Source organism: Eleutherodactylus coqui, chromosome 2 (assembly GCF_035609145.1).
Source record: "Eleutherodactylus coqui strain aEleCoq1 chromosome 2, aEleCoq1.hap1, whole genome shotgun sequence".
In the NCBI taxonomy this organism is placed as follows: Eukaryota; Metazoa; Chordata; class Amphibia; order Anura; family Eleutherodactylidae; genus Eleutherodactylus; species Eleutherodactylus coqui.
In genome coordinates this window covers 262,388,519-262,409,814 of record NC_089838.1, presented here as the reverse complement: position 1 = coordinate 262,409,814, position 21,296 = coordinate 262,388,519, and the positions used below count along the sequence as shown (strand labels likewise).

The window sequence follows — 21,296 nt, the reverse complement described above, 5'->3', positions numbered from 1 at the left end:
ACCCCTTGTTGTCAGGCCTTCCATGAATAATAATATCCCCCTCAACCCCCCAGCCCTGGGTGATTAGTGCAGGGTGGGGAGCAGCTTCTCCCAAACATGTGACCCCTTTGTTAGAATGAGACAGTGGAGATGTCCTCAGACTGGCTCACTAACCAATAGATGGCAGCAGAAGGACACCAAGATACCAGCTGCCTAAATAAACAGAAAGGGGGTTAAAAAAGGAGAAAAACTTGTGCAAGATGGCGTCTGACTGGAGGGAGAGGGAGCCCCTCTCTGCATCCCCGGGCTGGTGAGAGAGGGGTGCGGGCAGCCTGGCAGGAGGAGGGTCCTGGGCACTACATGGCGCTGTCTCTGCTCGGGGGATTGCACTGGGCTGGATGCATCCTGCTGCTGGCTGCTGGAGGTGAGTGCACAGATTGGGGGCTGCTCGGGAAAAAGAGGGAGGGGTGTCAGGATGTGCCCCCCAATAATCTGCCTGTGGGGTATATGGGGATCTGGAGGGGGGATGCTGCCTCCTCCCCAAGCCCCTAGTGCACCATCAGGGTTGCCAGGATAAATGGCTGCTGCATTCGTGAAATGTGCCAGTGGCTATAAATCACATGGGGCACATGCATGAGAGGAGATGGGGCACGATCGTCTCATGCCCGGTGCTCCACATTGTCAGTCACTCTCTGGCTCCATGACATGATCAGTGCTACACTCATAGAATGACAGCATCTGTATGACATGTTCATGTGTTACAGTCCCTGCACTGATATAATCAGGTATATATGGCACTGATAGAATGGTAGAGTGCAATAACATGACGCTGACTATGGCATACTTATATACTGCAGGTCAGACCCTGCACTGATATAATCAGGTATATATGGCACTGATAGAATGGCAAGAGGGTTATAATATCTATTGGGCATGTTCTTATATTACAGGGCAGTCCATGCACTGATATAATCAGGTATAAATTACACTGATATAATGGCAGAGGGTTATAATATCTATATGACATGTTCTTATATTGCTGGTCAGACCCTGCACTGATATAATAAGGTATATATGGCACTAATATAATGGTAGAGTGCATTAACATGACTATGGCATACTTATATACTGTAGGTCAGTCCATGCACTGATATAGTTGTGTATATGACACTGATATAATGGCAGAGGGTTATAATATCTATATGACATGTTCTTATATTACAGGGCAGTCTATGCACTGATATAGTCATGTAGAAATGAGACTGATAGAATGGTAGAGTGCAATAACATGACACTGACTATGGCATACTTATATACTGCAGGTCAGTCCCTGCACTGATATAATGGCAGAGGGTTATAATATCTATATGACATGTTCATATGTTACAGGTCAGTCCATAAACTGATATAATCATTCATGTATAAATGACACGGATATAATGACAGAGGGCAATAGCATGACACTGACTATAGCATACGCATATATTACAGGTTAGTGCATAAGCTAATATAATACTATAGGGGTATAGTATCTATATGATATGTTCATATATTACAGGTCAGTCCATAAACTAATATAACTATGTATAAATGACACTGATATAATGGCAGTGGGCAATAACATGACACTGACCATGGCATGCTCATATACTACAGGTCAGTCCCTGCACTGTTATAATAAAAGAGGTTTATAATATCTATATGATATGTTCATATATTACAGGTCAGTCTATGTCTTCATATAATCAGGTATTAAATGACACCAATATAATGACATGGATTTATAACATGGCACTGACTCTGTGACGACATTACAGGTCAGTCTGTTCACTGATATAATGGCAGAGGGTAATAACATGACACTGACTGTATGACATACTCATATATTATAGATGGGTCCATGTGTTGATATAATGACAGAGGATAATAACATGGTACTGACTATATAATATGCTCATATATTATTGGTCAGCCTATGCACTGATATAGCTATGTATAAATGACACTGATATAAAGACAGTGGGTTAGAACATGAAATCAGCTCTATGGCAGTATTACAGGTTAGTCCATGCACTGATATAATGACAGAGAGTCTTAACATGACACTGACTCTTATGACATGTTCATATATAATAGGTCAGTCCATGAACTGATATAATCATGTATATGGCACTAATGTAATGGCAGAGGGTTATAACATGGCACTGACTATGACATACTTATATATTACAGGTTAGTTCATGCCATGATATTACAAGAGAGGGTTATAATATCTATTATCATATGTTCATATATTACAGGTCAGTCCATGTATTCATATAATCATGTTTTAAATGACATCGATACAATGAGAGAGGTTCATACCATGGCCCTGACTCTGTGACATGTTCACATATTACAGGTCTGTCTATGCACTGATATAATGACAGATGGTAATAACATGACACTGACTGTATGACCTACTCATATATCACAGATGAGTCTGTGTACTGATACAATGTCACAGGATAATGGCATGGCAGTGACTCTATGATATGCTCATATATTACTGGTCAGTCCATGCACTTATATAGCCATGTATAAATGACACCAATGTAGTGAGAGAGAGTTATAACATGGCACTGACTCTATGGCAGGTCCATATACTACAGCTGATATAATGGCAAAATGCTATTTACAAGACTTTGTAACAAGAATTCTAGTCCAATAGTGCTATATTCACATACAAACTACCCAGATATGACGTCGGTACGGTTATGGCAGGCACCAGCATAGCGAGGTGCTCATATGTCCTAGGTCTGTATACATCTAACCTTATAGAATGGTAGAAGGTAATAACAAGACACTGGCACAGTGACCTACTCATGTATTACTGTTCTATCCATACACTCATGATACATTCTTGTGTAAACTAATATGATGGCAGAGGGTAATATAACACTGCTATATTAACCAGCTCTTACCTTATAGATCTATCCATGCACTGATGCAATCTTGTATTAACTGCCCTGTGGCCTTGGCACATTGAAATTGCCCATATATCACAGGTCTTATTACAGGTCTCTCTATTCACTGATATGTTGATGTATGAAGTGACCTGATATAACAGCAGAGCGCTATTGACGTGTTGATTTATTAATATATAGACAGGGCATAAGTTGTCTCTTATTTATGGCAGGATCGAAAAACTGACAGAGTGACTGATTGGTACAGTCATTGCTTGGCTCTCGCTTGTTTCACTGAAATTGGATTTAGAAGCCGAAAGCTTCAGCCGCTTCAAAGACTTTAGAAGTTTTTTTTCTATTTTTTTTGTAAACTACATCCTTGATACAGTTAAATCTACCCAAAAGACCACCTCTTATCCCCCTCGTCCAGAGCACGCTTCCTGAGATGGATTTTTAATTCTACCATGTATTGTATGTTGACCATCATCTTCGAGAAGACTTCCTCCTCCTCCCTAGATGACTCCTCTTCCATGCAATGTTGGGTGGTTGTTTCAAAGGGGCTTCACTGTATTTACAAATACATAAATGGAAATAGAAACTGTTACAAATATTTATTTACTGCCACTATTTACTAACAGGTACTTTATATCCATCATCTGTATGATATTTACAAATGAAGCCATCGATATTGCCACATAAACCTTTGTGACTGTTGAAGTCAAGAAACTCTTGTAGTCAATGGGCAACCATGCATCATCTCTCTGCTAATAAAGAGAGATCCAGAGCAGAGGAGCCTTTTTATTACATCTACACTATCCTACCAAAAGTAATTGGACACCTGAGCAAGAATCAAAGGCAGTATTTATTAACATATATTAATACTTAGTGGGCCTCCTTTGGCACTGACTCTATGGCTTATGTTTTACTTCTGATACATTTCAGCTAGTATTTCCCTCCATTCATCCTCCAAATATATGGCGAGTTATCTCAGAGAAGATGGACACTTTTCATATTTTCTGACCTGACGTTCCAGTTCATCCAAAAGATGTTCAGAAACTGTCGTGGATAATGATTAACGAGAAATTGGCCTCCCTTCTAATGGACCGGGAGGAACTTTTTGAACGTACCTGGGCTCCCAGGTATGAACACTCCCTAATAGAGATGAGCGAACCTACTTAGACACGCCCCGTTTTCGCCCGAGCGCCACGATTTTCGAGTACTTCCGTACTTGGGTGAAAAGATTCGGGGGGCGCCGTGGGTGAGTGGGGGGTTGCAGCGGGGAGTGGGGGGGGGGGAGAGGGAGAGAGTGAGAGCTCCCCCCTGTTCCCCGCTGCTACCCCCCGCTCCGCCACGCCTCCCCCGCCCCCCGAATCTTTTCACCCAAGTACGGAAGTACTCAAAAATCGCGGTGCTTGATCGAGTAATTACTTGAAACGAGTATATTCGCTCATCTCTACTCCCTAACTATGCAGATCTGGAACCCCAGGGCCTTAAACCAAACCCTCCCCAGCAATCCCAGTCAGTCTGTTAGTGTCTCTTCTTCTCCCCCTATTTAAGGGGTAGTAGGCCAAATGAAACTATGAAGCCGGAAGAATTCTACGTTTCAGGAAGTCGCCCAACTCCTACCCACCCCCTTCCCGTTTTCCTTTTGTGTTTTGACCCCCGTTTACCCTGTTTTTTATAACTGCAGTCACGAGCTTAGGAAATTTTTCCTAGATATATTATTTCCATAATGGTGTAAGGAAGTATTTTGTCTCGAACACCCTCACTGGGTACGTACGACATTCACTTAGGGTCAGTAGCTTCCTTGATATGTTTAATATCAAAGGCTCTCCTATTATTGACTGCTATGTTTAATCATTTTTGTATGTAACATTATTCTATACACAAATTTAATAAAATTCATGTGAAACCATAGATGTTCAGTAGGGTTCAGGCTGGGACTCTGTGCAGCCAGTCCCATTGTGAACATCCATATCCTCAAATTAACATAAAACAGCATTGGATTTGTGTCTTGTTGGAAGTATTGCTGCCCATTCTCCGAGTATTGTCCCATTATCACCAGCACATTATTGTCTAGAAAGTCAAGGTACATCTCCGTGTTCATGGTTCTTACCATGCCATGTAAAACAACCCCAGACCATAATGAAACCTCCGCCATACTTGGTACAACACACAGAGGCAAAAGGCGTTCCTCAGACATCCTCCACACCCAGCTATGTCCATCTAATTTGGAGAAGGGATTCATCACTCCATAGAACGCTCTTCCATTGTTCAGATGTTCAATGACAATGCTCCTTGCACCAGTGTAGACGAACCGATGCGTTGCGCTTCATAATGGATGGCTTGTGTGCATAACCCGTATATCCAATAGCGAGCAGTTCCAGTTACAAACTATGTCTGCCACCTCCAATGGTCTGTATCTTATATACAGGGGCGTAACTAAAGGCTCAGGGGCCCTGATGTAAAAGGTGAGCTGGGGCCCCCCTCTATCTGTATCTGTACCCGTACCCATACCTAAACCATGCTACACAGAGGCATAACTTGAAACTTCTGGGCCCCAATGCAAAATGTGTAACAGGGCCCCCAACTATAATGCTTTATTCATAGTACTGGGCTCCCTATATGGAGAAGAGAGGTCTTATGGGCCCCCTAAGGCTCCTGGGCCCGGGTGCAACCGCATCCCCTGCACCCTCTATAGTTACGCCCCTGCTTATATAGCATGGTTTAGGACAAGTGACTTGCTAATAAGATAAAATCCATTCTACTGATTAGGGGTGTCCAATACTTTTGGATAGGATAGTGTATATGCATAATAGGGCATAGGAACAGGGAATTTCTATGGGGAACAACTTCTTTGAATCCTTGATTATACTTTTGTGAGTTTGTGTTAACTATGGGAATACTAGAGCAATGATTTTGCGCCTTTTAACTAATGTTTTCCCCTTACTGACTTCAATAGAGAAAATCATGGCCCATGTAAAAGCTGCTTTGGAAGCTGCTACTCTAATGGTGTTTTCCATAATAGCAGTTCAAGAAAAATTTCCCAAGTAACAACATTGTTACCAATCATTGCAAAACCACATCTAAGCAGGCGGTTTGTGCAGCATTTTTTTTAGAAGTAGTAGTCAGGTTGCTCGCCGTGGCATCACTGCTGCCGAGTGTGAATGTGAGTGTAATACAATTGTTAGCAAACTCAATTGGCTCTTTCCATATTTCCCATGAAGAAGACTGGAATGAGCCCATATTTGCTAACCTTCTTCACCATTCTCCTTTTCTCTCCTGCAGGCTCACATAAAAGGGACATGGGACGACATTCTTGTAAAAAAGTTTCTGATACCATCTCAGGTACAAAAGAAGAAATCTTCATTTTTCCATCATGTAACGCTGTGACCGCAGTAGTCGTTGTCAAGCAGCAGTCAAAATGTTGCAAGATGGAGGAATATAATTTTTTTTGCACCTGAATTGCTATCAAAAACTCTTCTAGTGGACCATGAACCTGTGGATTTCAGGCTCTGGTGGCTGTGCATCTACCCACATGTACCATATGTAGAAAGAAAGCTGCTCACGTTGTTTATTTTGCTGTAGGACCCCAATCTTGTGAACAGTAGTGATTTCCCAAAGATCAAACATTTTTTGCATGTTTGCCCTCCGAATTACTATTCTTTTGAGTGTGAAGTCGGTCAGTAGTTACTAGTCGTTCCATTTCAGCTCACTGACTACTGACCGGCTTCTTACTGAGTGTAAACAGGAGTCGCTCAATCTATGAGCGACTGCCTGTTCACTGGGAATGGAGGCGAGAAGCCGGAAAAGATCTCCAGCAACTTCATCTCTATTATCTGGCAGACTATCACTCCTGTATTATAGCACAGGAGCGATAATCACTGAGACGACTTATGCGCCTAACAGTTGTCCCGTGTAGAGGCACACTAAGGCTCTCTCTGTTCATGTTACCATTCAGCTTTCTGTTTTCCTCTTCCATCATGGGAGCAGGAGACCCAAATGCTAGATCCGTCCTATTGTGGAAACAAATGGTACTAAAACGCCATGTTTGCCTATGGCTTTACAGAAATTTCAGTTTTATAAACAAAATAGTTGTAGGAAAATGTTGCAAGTACTGTTTTTATGGAAAACCGCATGTTTTTCCATACTGAAGACAAAACTGCAGCTGATAGGATAACACTCTGGCTTAAAAGAAAAAAATCGCAGTATGTCCTAAAAATCTAGGTTTTTAACTGCGCTATGTGAATGAGTTCTCATAAAAATCCTACTGCAGTGTAACAGTGTACAGCTAAGTTGGCAGGTCCCAGCTTTTTTAGCACTGGGGAATCTGTATTAATTTAGGCCAGCTCCAGATATGGTAGTACTCACATCTAAAGCTTGACCATGCACCCTTCACAGTAATCACATCCAGAGCTTGACCATGCATCCTTCATGGTAATCACATCCAGAGCTTGACCATGCATCCTTCACAGTAATCACATCCAGAGCTTGACCATGCATCCTTCACAGTAATCACATCCAGAGCTTGACCATGCATCCTTCATGGTAATCACATCCAGAGCTTGACCATGCACCCTTCACAGTAATCACATCCAGAGCTTGACCATGCATCCTTCATGGTAATCACATCCAGAGCTTGACCATGCATCCTTCACAGTAATCACATCCAGAGCTTGACCATGCATCCTTCATGGTAATCACATCCAGAGCTTGACCATGCAATCCTTCACAGTAATCACATCCAGAGCTTGACCATGCATCCTTCACAGTAATCACATCCAGAGCTTGACCATGCACCCTTCACAGAAATCACACCCAGAGCTTGACCATGCATCCTTCATGGTAATCACATCCAGAGCTTGACCATGCACCCTTCACAGTAATCACATCCAGAGCTTGACCATGCGCCCTTCACAGTAATCACATCCAGAGCTTGACCATGCATCCTTCACAGTAATCACATCCAGAGCTTGACCATGCACCCTTCACAGAAATAACATCCAGAGCTTGACCATACACCCTTCACAGTAATCACATCCAGAGCTTGACCATGCACCCTTCACAGAAATCACACCCAGAGCTTGACCATGCACCCTTCTCAGTAATCACATCCAGAGCTTGACCATGCATCCTTCATGGTAATCACATCCAGAGCTTGACCATGCATCCTTCACAGTAATCACATCCAGAGCTTGACCATGCATCCTTCACAGTAATCACATCCAGAGCTTGACCATGCACCCTTCACAGAAATCACACCCAGAGCTTGACCATGCATCCTTCATGGTAATCACATCCAGAGCTTGACCATGCATCCTTCACAGTAATCACATCCAGAGCTTGACCATGCATCCTTCACAGTAATCACATCCAGAGCTTGACCATGCACCCTTCACAGAAATCACACCCAGAGCTTGACCATGCATCCTTCATGGTAATCACATCCAGAGCTTGACCATGCACCCTTCACAGTAATCACATCCAGAGCTTGACCATGCGCCCTTCACAGTAATCACATCCAGAGCTTGACCATGCATCCATCACAGTAATCACATCCAGAGCTTAATACTTAATACTGGACATAGTATGTTGGGCCAAAAGGAGACACATGTCCATCCAGTACAAGCTATTACCCCCCTATGTTGATCCAGAGGAAGGCAAAAATACCTCAATGAGGTAGAAGCCAATTTTTCCTTCAGTTTATGGGAACAAATTCCTATCTGACTCTATTCTGGCAATCGGAATAATCCCTGAATCAATAACCCTACTAATAACCACTGACTATAGCCTGTAATATTGTAACATTCAAGAAAGGCATCCAGGCCCCTCTTATACTCTTTTAGTGAGCTCGCTATTACCATGTCCTCAGGCAGAGAGTTCCATAGTCTCACTGCTCTTACAGTAAAGAACCCCCTTCTGTGTTGGTGTAGAGACCTTCTTTCCTCTAGAAGTGGAGAGAGCCCTCTTATTACAGTCACAGTCCTGGGTATAAATAGATGATGGCAGAGATCTCTGTATTGTCCACTGATATATTTATATATAGTTATTGGGTTGCTTCTCAGCCATCTTTTTTTATAATCTAAATAACCCCAATTTTGAAAACCTCTCTGGGTATTGTCGTCCGCCCATTCCAGTTATTACTTTAGTTGTCCGCCTTTGTACCCTCTCAAGCTCTGATATGTCCTCCTTGAGTATCGATGCCCAAAACTGTACACTATATTCCATGTATGGTCTGACAAGTGACTTGTAAAGGAAGACCAATGTTCTTGTCATGGACCCCTAGACCTCTTTTGATGCACCCCATGATCCTATTTGCCTTGGCTGCAGCTGTCTGACACTGGTTGCACCAGTTAAGCTTATAGTTAACAAAACCCTCAAGTCCTTTTCTATGTCAGTGTTACCCAGTGGTTTCCCATTTAGTGTGTAATGGTGACATGTATTTCCTCTGCTCATGTGCAGAACCTTACATTTATTGGTGGTAAATCCCATTTGCCACTTTTGTGCCCCCAACTTATCCCGATACATTTGTAAGAACATTTCTGTCCTCTTTTCTTCTAATTACTTGACATAGTTTTGTATCATCTGCAAATAATAATATTTTACTGTGCAATCCTTCTACCAGGTCATTAGTAAATATATTAATGAGAATCGCTGCCTACAAGCACTACTTCTGGAGGTGAATATAATGCACCGCAGAAGCACTATGTAGCGGTATAGTGAGTATCTAAGAAACCACAAAGATTCTGTGTGCCATCGTACAGGCTTGTGTGATTGGCTTTGCCATGTACATGTGACACTATTGTCATGAGACAGTGGTACTTGAAATACAGGCATCTATAAAGTACTCAAAAGCATTTTAAACAGTGGGCACATAGTTAAGGTGATGTTCACTGCTTCTGCAGTCCCTATGGAAAGAATATTCATTTGGCAGGGGGAGAGCCCTCCAATCAGCGGTACTGCTACAATGGCGCATAGTTCTCACAGGGAATGTGGAAGCCACTGATAACTCGCTTGCTATGTTCTTGCTGCCTCAACTGTTCATGGGCATTTTATAGAACCTGCATTTAAATGCTACTGTCTTATGACTGTGGGAACTTAAAACTGCAGCTTGTATTCTGCTGATATTGGGAGTCTTATTGATATTAGGAATGTTAACCCTTCATTTCCGAGTGGGGTGGGGGATGCCCGGCTCCCCCAATTCATAGCAAAGAGTTGGTCTTGTGTGCAGTCATTCTCCTTTGAACTATGTACAAGATAATACAGTTCAGTGGAGAGTGACTACACATGTGTTGGGAGTAGGGAACCAGGCATCCTGATATTCATGGTCAGTGAAGGTCTCAGTGGATGAACTTCCATGGATCAGACATTTATGGAACATCAAATTAAAGGGGTATTCTGGGCATTTACTATCTTCAGGATAGGTCATCAATAGATGATTGGTGGAGGTCCGCTGGGGATTCCTGCCAATCAACTGATTCTCTGTCCCGCCGCCAGTACAGCAGAGCTGGATGTCTGCATTGCTAGCCAGAAATGTAATAGATAGGTTTTATTTCCACTTATGTGATGCCTCCTATTACATTTCTGACTCCTCATTGCAGTTAGAGCCAGAAGTATAATAGAAGACGACATTCCCATTGATTTCAATGGGAGTGAATTCTGCTCTTACACTTTTGGCTTTGACTACCGATGCAGACATCCAGCTCAGATGCACTGACAGTGGGTTGGGGGATCAGCTGATCGACAGGATCTCGAGTGCGAGATCCCCACCTATGAACCATTGGTGACCAATCCAGAGGATAGGTCTTCAATAGTAAATGTCCAGAATACCCCTTTAATATCTCATAAATGTCTATCGTCAGAAAACCCCCTTAAAGTGGTTGTCCCGCGAAAGCAAGTGGGGGTATACACTTCTGTATGGCCATATTAATGCACTTTGTAATGTACATCGTGCATTAATTATGAGCCATACAGAAGTTATTCACTTACCTGCTCCGTTGCTAGCGTCCCCGTCTCCATGGTGCCGTCTAATTTCAGCGTCTAATCGCCCGATTAGACGCGCTTGCGCAGTCCGGTCTTCTCCCTTCTGAATGGGGCCGCTCGTGCCGGAGAGCTGCTCCTCGTAGCTCCGCCCCGTCACGTGTGCCGATTCCAGCCAATCAGGAGGCTGGAATCGGCAATGGAACGCACAGAGCCCACGGTGCACCATGGGAGAAGACCTGCGGTCCACCGTGGGTGAAGATCCCGGCGGCCATCTTAGCAAGGTAAGTAAGAAGTCGCCGCAGCGCGGGGATTCGGGTAAGTACTATCCGTTTTTTTTTTTTTACCCCTGCATCGGGTTTGTCTCGCGCCGAACGGGGGGCCTATTAAAAAAAACAAACCCGTTTCGGCGCGGGACAACCCCTTTAAGTACAGTGTGTTACATTGCACCACATTTGTATATTCATATCATTTTATATTCAGAGCACTTGAATGTAAATACTAGAGACATGTTCTGCTATGCATCATCAATTGGAATATAAATATGTGTATTAATATGTATGTATCCATATAATATCCTGTACTGTGCTGTAGAAGATAATAGTATTCATTATAGCTTGGGGGCTTACATGTAAGAAGAGTGGATGATGGGGGATGTCATCTATGTGGTTAAATGTAGACAGTTTATTATATATTACCCAAGCAAATTTTGGAACCACCTTCAATTTGGCAATACCCATTAAAGATGTGGATTCAGTGGGCAATGTGGATAAGTTTTGCAAAGTTTTGCAACATTTGAAGATGCTTGAAATGCACAACAGCAACTATCTGTAGTAAGAGGCCTTGTGTTTTCAGACAGATTCTTCATACATCTTGAGACATTTTTATGCATGTGACATATGGTCGTGTTACAGAAAATCGCCTGCAGACAAAGGCCATATTTATAATCCTCATAGTGTTTTATGTGCGCATATTCTTAAAGATTCCTTCCCAAATGTTGCCCTCGTAAGTGTCAGGGTTGTTTGATGATAGTAGCAGGGACTCTGCCAGTTTGACTATAATTAAATCAGTTTGTAATGAGTCCTTAGTAAAAAAAAATCATTATTTCTTACACCCTCCTTTTCCCACCCTGGTGGTCTCACCAGCAGGTAAATATTATGGCCACAGCTTGATCATACAGTGCAAACCCATCAGATGGCTTGCTGTATATTACAGCCACTCCATCCAATAGATCAGCACCTCTCGGATGAAGCATTTATATGACAAGCTTATATGGCTGATATATGGAGCGCTGCTACTTATCCAAGAGGACGGAGCCATGTATGGGCTGAGTTATGAACACTAACAGCTGGAGGGCATGTAAGAAATATTAAAGTGGCCTCGTTTTTAATAAAGATCAATTACAAACTTATTGCTAGTAAAAGGACCACTTGTGGCCAAGGGTTAGAAACCGGACATTTACTTTAAAGGACCAATCTGACAAAAACCCATTTTCCATCTCCACCCCCTTACCTGATTGCCTGCCACACTATGGAGGTCTCCTTTGTGTATTGCAGTCATTTCCATGCTGTGCTACCCCCTGTCTGATACTTATCAGGCACCATTTTGATGTTGCTCTCACATCAATCCCATGATGCATCAGCACAGCATTACATGTACCACTTCTGCTGCAGGGAAAACTTTGCCATTACATTCTGTATTTACCTAAATAAGTTAGAAACCGTAAGTATACAGTCAGAAGGATGAGTTGTGATTTCCTCTATTATAACGGTGTGACAGGAACTGTGTAATCATCATCAGTAACTGTGATAGGAGTGTCTGTATCCCCCTCTGAACATTTTCTATGGTAGAGCCCATGTATTAGCATCACACAGACTGAGAAAATGACTAGAAGCTGAACACATAACCCCAAGTAGATCTAAGCTGGTCCTCATCCCTGCATCCTCTACCTGCATCCCGGTGTCATCTTCGGCAGTTAGGACCACTCACTCCTCAGTTCTCCAACTGTTTTAGCATTGAATCCAGCTGAACTGACCCAAAACATGTTTTCCAATGCTGGTTGTCTATTTGCCCAATTAAAGGAGAAATTTTGACCTAATTGTTCTGATTAGTCAATTATTTCTTGGAGCATTGTGCCAAGCCTCCACTGTTTTGTTCTTGCACTCCTCCATACACCCACGCCCCTTTAGGTGGAGCGATTTGTGATTGTTAGCACCCCTAGAATTTCCTGCACACTCCAAACCTCCACGGCGCTTTACCTCTTTTCTGGGCCACTCATTGCATACGGGTTTTGCCCAACAGCCATGTATTCTATTTTGCATCTGTCACTTCTGACATGTTTGTTTTAGTAAATACTTATATTCCTGATGGAATAGTAATTCTAGAGCACATTTTCTTAGGACTCTACTTTGTGCTGTTCCTCTATTATTCAGAGTTTACATTCACCTTGTCAAAGGGGCGTGTCAGCACTGATGTGATATAATCAGACTGTGTACGGACACGCCCCGACTGTCAATTTATTCATACAAGGAGGAATAACAGAGGAGCGGCACAATGCCGATAAGAAAAGATGCTCCAGAATTGTTATGTAATGAACAATACAAGTATTTATCAGCGCAGACACATCAGGGAAGTGACAAGCATTAAAATAGAAGATAATGCTAAGATTTTGCCTTTAGAATTGACTTGTGCTTCCAAAAACAGGTCCGGACTTAGGGAAGAACTGACCAAAGATCATCAGCCGGCCGCCGTTCCAAGGTCTGACAAGATAATATTTAACAGCAGATCTTGTAAATGAACATACATGGAAATGCTCAGTATTCAGCTGACACATCCACTGCAGAGGTTACCTAGGCCATTATATATAATAGATCTCTGAACCACTGCGAGCTTCCTCCTGCAGTGCAAATACAGTACGCTTGTCAGGGTTCTCCTCCCGCCCTGACAGTGACTCTCCGGAGGTGCACCAACACAGCGCTCCCCTTTTCGATGCTCAATGATTTCTATTGATACTACATTTATAGGAAGTATGTTTTACAGGGTCATATTTTACCATTATACCGGTCACCTTTTTTACATATAATTTATCTCTTGCTGTTCCTGCTTTACATGAACAGAGCTGCAGTTACAAATCTATAGGCCTCAGAGCTGAATTTGAACTGCTAAATTCTACCATAAAATGATCCAGATTCGTATTACATAAAGGGTAACAGAATAAACAGATTTTATTGAGCTCATACTGAGCAAATGTCCATACTAATTGATTGAAATAGCTGGAAACTGTTATTCTTCTTTTAGGCCGCCTTCCCAAGAGCATATTTTCATCGGTATTCCATCCATATTTTCCTGTCTTTAATATGAAGCTAAGGTTAAGCTATGAGTCTATTCACACGGGTGCATATATAATATGTATGTATTTTGAGAAAAAAACAGCTTAACTACTTTCATCCATTTTGCATATGGAAACCACCCACTTAAGTCTATGGAGATTACTTAAAGGGCCACTTCAGTGAAAACACTTTTTTATTCATCCCTGCCCCCCTCATCTGATTGCCTGTCACATTCTGGAGGACTCCTCTGTGTATTGCAGTCACTTCCAGCCTCCTTTCTGATACTTATCAGGCACCATCTTGATAGTGACATTTTTTGGTTCTACTTCCATATCAATCCCATGTTGCGCCAGCACAGCAATAAAGCGGTTTTCCAGTGAAATACTATTGATGACCTATCATCAGGATAGGGAAAAAGGCTTACCAGCAGCACATCATTAAACCCAAATCGGGTAGGACTGGAAGTAATGCAACAGCCACTTAAGAACTTGAACAACTGTTTTCAGAGCAAATCCAAAGAAAAGAGCCAGCTACGTTTCAACCCTGTGGGTCCATGTCAAGCAGACAAAGACCCACAGGGTCGAAACGTAGCTGTTTGACTTTGGCATGGAAGAATAAAGTCTTTTACTAGTTTTGCACCCAACTATGCTGCCACTTCTCTTTTCTTCCTAACATCAGGATAGGTCATCAATAGTTGATCGGCTGGGGTCTGTCGTTCGGGACCCTGACCAATCAGCTGAGCGGGCGCATGCTGTCAGTACCGCAAATACACAGAGGTCAGACAGGAAGCCTCCACGCCAACCTCTGTGTAGTGGCCAGCGCTTGTAACTGCAGGCATGGCTCCCATTGATTTCAATGAGAGCTGTGCCTGCAGTTACAAGCACCGGCCACTACATGGGAGGTCTGCGCAGAGACTTCCACTCCAAATACACAGAGGTTGGAGCGTAAGCCGTGCCTGCAGTTACAAATGCCGGACACTACACAGAAGTCAGCCTCTGCTCCGACTTGTGTGTTATTGCAGCGCTGACAGCATGCACCCGCTCAGCTCATCAGTCTGGGTCCCGAGCAGCGGACCCAAGCCGATCAACTATGATGACCTGTCCTGATGATAGGCCATCAATAGTATTTCACTGGAAAACGACTTTAAATATAGGTTGCAGTATTTCGTCCTACTGTGGGGAAGTTTACTTATCATTATCTTCTATAGTCACCTAAACAAGCTACAGTCCACAATTATACAGTCACGAGGATGAGCTTTGATCTCCTCTATTATAACTGTGTGACAGGAGCTGTGCAATCATCAGTAAGGCCGGACTCACACGAGCGTATTCTGGCAGCGTACAGCCTGCAAGACATATGCACGCGGCACGCAGCATACGCATTGACATTTAGTACTGGCTGTGTGCCGCCCATAGCCATGTACTATCTTGTTGCAATTTATCTTGCATGCACATTTTGCAGAAGTGATGTGAGTGGCAACATGGCAACTATGGTTGACTGGCATAGTGTATTATGCGCACAAGATCCGCACGCAGAACATGCTGTACCAATACACTCGTTCGAGCCCGGGCGAACAGTCACAGAAGTGCCTTGTCTCCCTCTAGGCAGTTTCTGTGTTAGATCATGTAACAGCATAACACAGACTCAGATGTGGTCTCTAACCTATTGAGGTTCTGCAGGTTGGTGACCCCATCTCTAGGTAACTTTACCTGGGTGCTGATTGAACAAATGAAGTTGGTACCTAATTGGCATCTGGAACGTTTGTTTCAAAGTCCCCAGCTGTGCCATGTCACAAACTGTGGGATAAAGTTTTAGCAGGGCAAGCGACAAAGTGGTGTCACCATTGCTTTCTTATATACATCCATAATTTCTTGTAATATTGGGAATAAGAGGAGGAAATTGATAACCAAGAGGCAATTCATTTCTTTTATTATAATCTATTAGTTATATTCTGGTATATAGGGGCAGTAAACAGTATTATAGTAGTTATATTATTTTACAAATAGTATTATATATTATTATCAATATCAGGTAGTGTTGTAGTTATATTTTTGTACATAGTAAGTAAAATTGTACATAGTGTAATATTATATGTTATTATCAATAGTTATGGTGCTGTATTTATGTAATGAGCTTGATTCTTATGCTATATTTATGTTATCAGCTTGGCTGTTGTGCAATATCCCTGTTACTAGCTTGGTTCTGGTGCTGTATTTATGTATTGAGTTTCATTCTGGTGCCATATTTATTTAATGAGCTTGGTTCTAGTGTCATAACTACGTTATGAGCTTGATCCTGTTGTATTTATGTCATCAGCCTGGTTCTGGTGCTGTATTTATGTTATGAGCTTTGTTCTGGCAGTGTATATGTCATGAGCTTGGTTCTGGTCCTGTATGCATGTTATAAGCTTGGTTCTGGTACCATATTTAAGTAAGGGGCTTGGTTCTTATGACATATGTATGTTATGAGCTTGATCCTGGTGCTGTATTTATGTTATAACCTTGGTTCTGATGTCGTGTAAATGTTATGAGCCTAATTCTGGTATTGTTGTTATGGCAGGTGGAGATGCTGTAAATGGGCACTGTTACTGTGTAAGGACAGAAAGGGCAGTGGATGGGGTTAGAGGTGTGGCTTAATGTTAAAAATAATTGCCGCGTCACACTATGCAAACTACTTATTTGTACCCTGTTTGGAAACCCTCCTTTAAAAATTCTGTAACATATGGAGTGACACAATCCCGGCTCATGCAGACAAAATTGGTGTTCAGCACTCAGGATAGCTGCAGATGGATCCCTATGGGAGCTGTAGGAGAATAATAGATTTATTGGGGATTTTATGATTTTAGGGACATTAGATGTTGTTTCCTAGCAGTTATACAAGATGCATATACGCTTTTCCACTGCAGTGTATATACTGTGCTAGATGAGTTCCATATTGTGGTGAGGAATGCATCTAATTACAGAGAAGCTGGAATCTGTATTATGTGGTTGGAGAGCCCTCCACTTTATAGACCAGGCCTAATTATATGAAACATATATACTGTAATTCACTGCCTAGGCGGTAGTGCACAGCAGTGTGCGTTGTTTACCTGTATGTCAAAGTGTAGACCAAATCTCGCTCTTTTGTTACAGTAACGGCTGGTAGCTAATTATGTCTATGTATTGTGGGAACCCCTTAGTGCTAGCAGAGACAGCTGGAATATGAAATGTATGAATCAACGGTATGTAGAAGTATAGCAATCCTATACAGAGCGCAGAACTAGTAAAAGGTGGTTTCACACTCTGCACTTTTCAGGAAAAATGCTACACTTTTTGTGGGACTTTTTCGAGTACTTTTTGACTCAAAGCCACAAGTGGAGTCAAAAGCAATAAGAAAAATAAAGGAAGGACTTTATACTTCTTCCTGCTAGATCTGGTTCTGACTTTGGCTTAGAAAGCTCCATCAAAACCTGCAGTGTCATGTGTGAAATCCCACTTTCCTTGCATCCTACCAGCAGCACAGTTATGGGGTATTTCTGCCCCTGTGGACTAGAAGGGCAGATGAAACTTTTAATGAAAATCTAATTAAATAGCCCTGCTCCATCCCCTATATAAGGCTAAGGGCTCTTTCACACGAGCGCATAAACGTCATTGTTTTTACGCCTAGACGATATATGCGACCATCTGAGCCATTAGTTTCCAATGCATCCGTTCACATAGGTGATTATACGACGTGTAAAACTGTCGAACTGTGAAAGATGGAACATACGCAACCGAAATACGCGCCAACGCATATAGGTTGGGCAAAAAGATAGTCCTGGAATTATCTTTTGGCCAATATATGCCGGTGGGTACCATAGACTCCTATTAGAAATCATTCAGAGGATTTAAGCCAAGCGTGGGTTTCCTGGGATGCAATATATTTTTCAGCTAAAAACCTTTCATGCACTTTTACGGCGCTAGCAAGAAAATGTTAAATTGCCTGCGCTTGTGTGAAAGAGCCCTAAAGGTGTTTTTAGACAGAACGATTATCATTCAAACAAGTAAAAGTGAATCATAATCGTTGGATTTTTCACTTATCGTTCCGTTTAAATTCTCATTGTTCAGTCCTTCACATTCGCTAATGTGAAAAACTTAACGGAACTGTACCATTCTCGTTGAAGGAGTCAACGATGTATCTGCCTGTCTAAACAGTCTGCACGAGAGTGAGCTAGTGATGACGTCACTTCACTGCTCGCTCGTGCAAACGAGAATTGGCTCTTCTAAAAAGAGCCTAACTATTCCTACCTAGCCTTGTGTTTTTCTGCCCTGTGAAGACTTAGGGCTCCTTCACATGGGCGCTGTGATTTTCAGTCGGCCGCAGCACGGCTGTACCATGGCTGAAAATCACAGGAACAAGAGGCAGTCATGACCAAGTCGCGGCTGCATCTCCTGTTTATGTGTTCATTCAGACGACCCGGGTTCGCCGAGTATACGCCGACACCTGGAATACAGGCGGGCAGGGAGAGAGAGTTTAGCTCTGCTAAACTCCCTCCCCCTCTCCACCCTTTGTTGGCTGTTGGCAATGGGAGGGGGCAGGACGGGGCGAGAGCTAGTGTGCTAATCCCCCCCCTTCCCCCCTCCTTTCCCTTTGCCAACAGCTGGCAAGAGGCGTAGAGGGGAAGGGAGAGGGAGTTTAGCAGAGCCTCTGCTAAACTCCCTTCTACCTCCCTTTTCCGGCAGCTCACATAGGCTCCCATAAGGGTCTATGGCACTGGCCGCCGTATTCCGGACGGCAAAGATAGGTCCAGAACTATATCTTCCGGCAGGCGTAAAAACAGCTCACTGGAATGCGTGCCACGTGTGCTATCTTTTCCGGCCGGCCGTTTTTTACGCACCTGAAAATCGGCCATCTGAACGGAATCCAATGCATCAGATGGCCGCGTACATCGGCCGTGAAAACATGGCCAATATACACTCGTGTGGATAAGCCCTTAGGGACAGATTAGGCTAGGGGGCAATTTTGTGTCTCCACATGTTTCAATCTATAATTTTTTTTATTAATTTATTTTTAAATAACTTTTTGATTTGCACAAGGACTTTCCGCGCTTTTCCCCCAGATAGGCTACTCCATGATCTCCCTATATTTACTTTTAGGCATACAAACCAGGTTATACCCTTACCAGTTTTTTATCCAGAGCCTACTTCTGAAGAGGAAGAAAGACTCCATATACCAGACATTTCTTGATGTCTAAGAATCTACCTTACTAAATCACAAAAAGTAGAAAGGCAGAGAATTTACTTGTTCTCTTCTCATTGAAAAATAAGGGAAAGAAAGCTTTAAAAGCCACTGTGACTAGATGGATAAAAAGAAGCAATCGGTGGGTTCTTTTCTTTTTCTCAGGGATTAGATTCTCCAGAATTCGAAAAGGCATACTCAACTTCTACAGTTTCCACCTAATGGAAAGACGCTCAATCCCCTTAGAGTACATTTGTGAGGCAACTTCCTGGAGGTTCCAAGGCACATTCATCAACCATAATAAATTAGAATCCAGGTTGTCAGACGGCATAACCGTTGGTCACTCGATTTTAGACGCTTCTCAGAAAGAAGGCCCTTTTTATTGGGTTCTAATTGCTAATCCCCCATAATTGTGCTGCTGGTAGGATGTAAGAGAAGAGTTGATTTCTATTGTTAATCTGTTTTCTCTTAAAGCCCATTTACACGCAAAGATAATCTTTCAAAGGATTGAAAGTTTTAGCGATCGTTTTGCATAAAGTACTACTGCATGCAAATGAGCCTCCAGGAGTTGCTTGCAGAACTCTGCAATTAGCCCCATTGTTCTGGCATGGGCTGCTAAGAGTAAAAAATGTTATCTCCTGTTCAGTGTGTGGTTTGAATGATGGTTTTTATGCTCACCTAAAAATCATCATTTAAATGAATTTGAGTGATAATGGTAGCATTTACATGCAACGATTATCGTTCATATGCTATCTTTTTATCGAATTTTGAGTGATATTTATTGCGTGTAAATGGGCCTTAAACCCTAACAGAAGTACAAGCTTCCCCCAATAAATTTTTTCTTCCTTTGTTATAATTTATAATTAACACAATGCTAGGTAGGAATAGTTAGCCCTCGAGGGGACGGGAATATTTAATTAGGTTTTTGTTAAAAGTTCCATAATTGCATAATTGTGTTGCTGTTAGGACTAAGGAAAAACAGATTAACAATCGAAATCAACTCTTATACTGTAAAGTGCAAAGGACGAAATCTGTGTTACATACGGTAGGTGTAACGGTTGAATAATAAATAATAATAAAAAAAAAATTTATTTGTATAGCGACAACATATTCCGCAGCGCTTACATAGACGGGGGGGGGATACAGAAAGACAAAAAATACAGAACCACGGTTACATAGTAATCAATTGATGGAAACAATAGGGGTGAGGGTCCTGCTCCAACGAGCTTACATACTACAAATAGTGGGGTGATCCAGAAGGTACAGGGGCTGGAGATGTGCACGGTATGGCGGGGTGGAGATGTGCACGGTATGGCGGGGTGTAGAGTGAGCGATGTTATACACATAGACAATGGTCAGACGTTTAGCCGTGTGATGACAGAATCGGTATGACTGCAGGATCGGTTTATGATGGCTAGCAGGGATTGCAGTCAGTAGGTCAGGAAGCATGTTATCAGGTGGAGTACAGAGGGGTTTGTTTAGGGTATGTGGTATGCCTCCCTGAAGAGGTGCGTTTTTAGAGCACGCCTGAAGTTCTGCGAGTCCTGGATTGCCCGGGTAGCCTTTGGTAGTGCGTTCCAGAGGACCGGTGCTGCTCTGGAGAAGTCTTGGAGGCGGGAATGAGAAGTTCGAATTAAAGGGGCGCTCTGTCTGGTTTCGTTAGCAGAGCGGAGAGCCGGGCTGGGTGATGGATTGAGATGAGGGAGGCAATATAGGGGGGCGCTGCGCTGTGGAGGGCTTTGCGGATGAGGGTAGTGATTTTAAATTGAATTCAGTATTTGATGGGCAACCAGTGCAGTGACCGGCACAGGGCAGAGGCGTCCGAGTAGCGGCTGGACAGGAAGATGAGCCTGGCTGCCGTATTTAG

The 21,296-nt window shown here is 42.7% G+C and overlaps 1 protein-coding gene across 1 annotated transcript in view; it reads left to right on the top strand.

Moving 5' to 3' along the window:
* The first annotated feature begins 238 nt into the window (after window positions 1–238).
* LOC136612504 (immunoglobulin superfamily DCC subclass member 4-like) overlaps window positions 239–21,296 on the top strand; it is an 84,053-nt gene continuing 62,995 nt past the window's right edge. Inside the window, exon 1 of the mRNA XM_066592906.1 lies at window positions 239–403. Within this exon, the coding sequence (XP_066449003.1) occupies window positions 340–403 (64 nt within the window). The 5' untranslated portion in view covers window positions 239–339. The remainder of the gene's footprint in view (window positions 404–21,296) is intronic.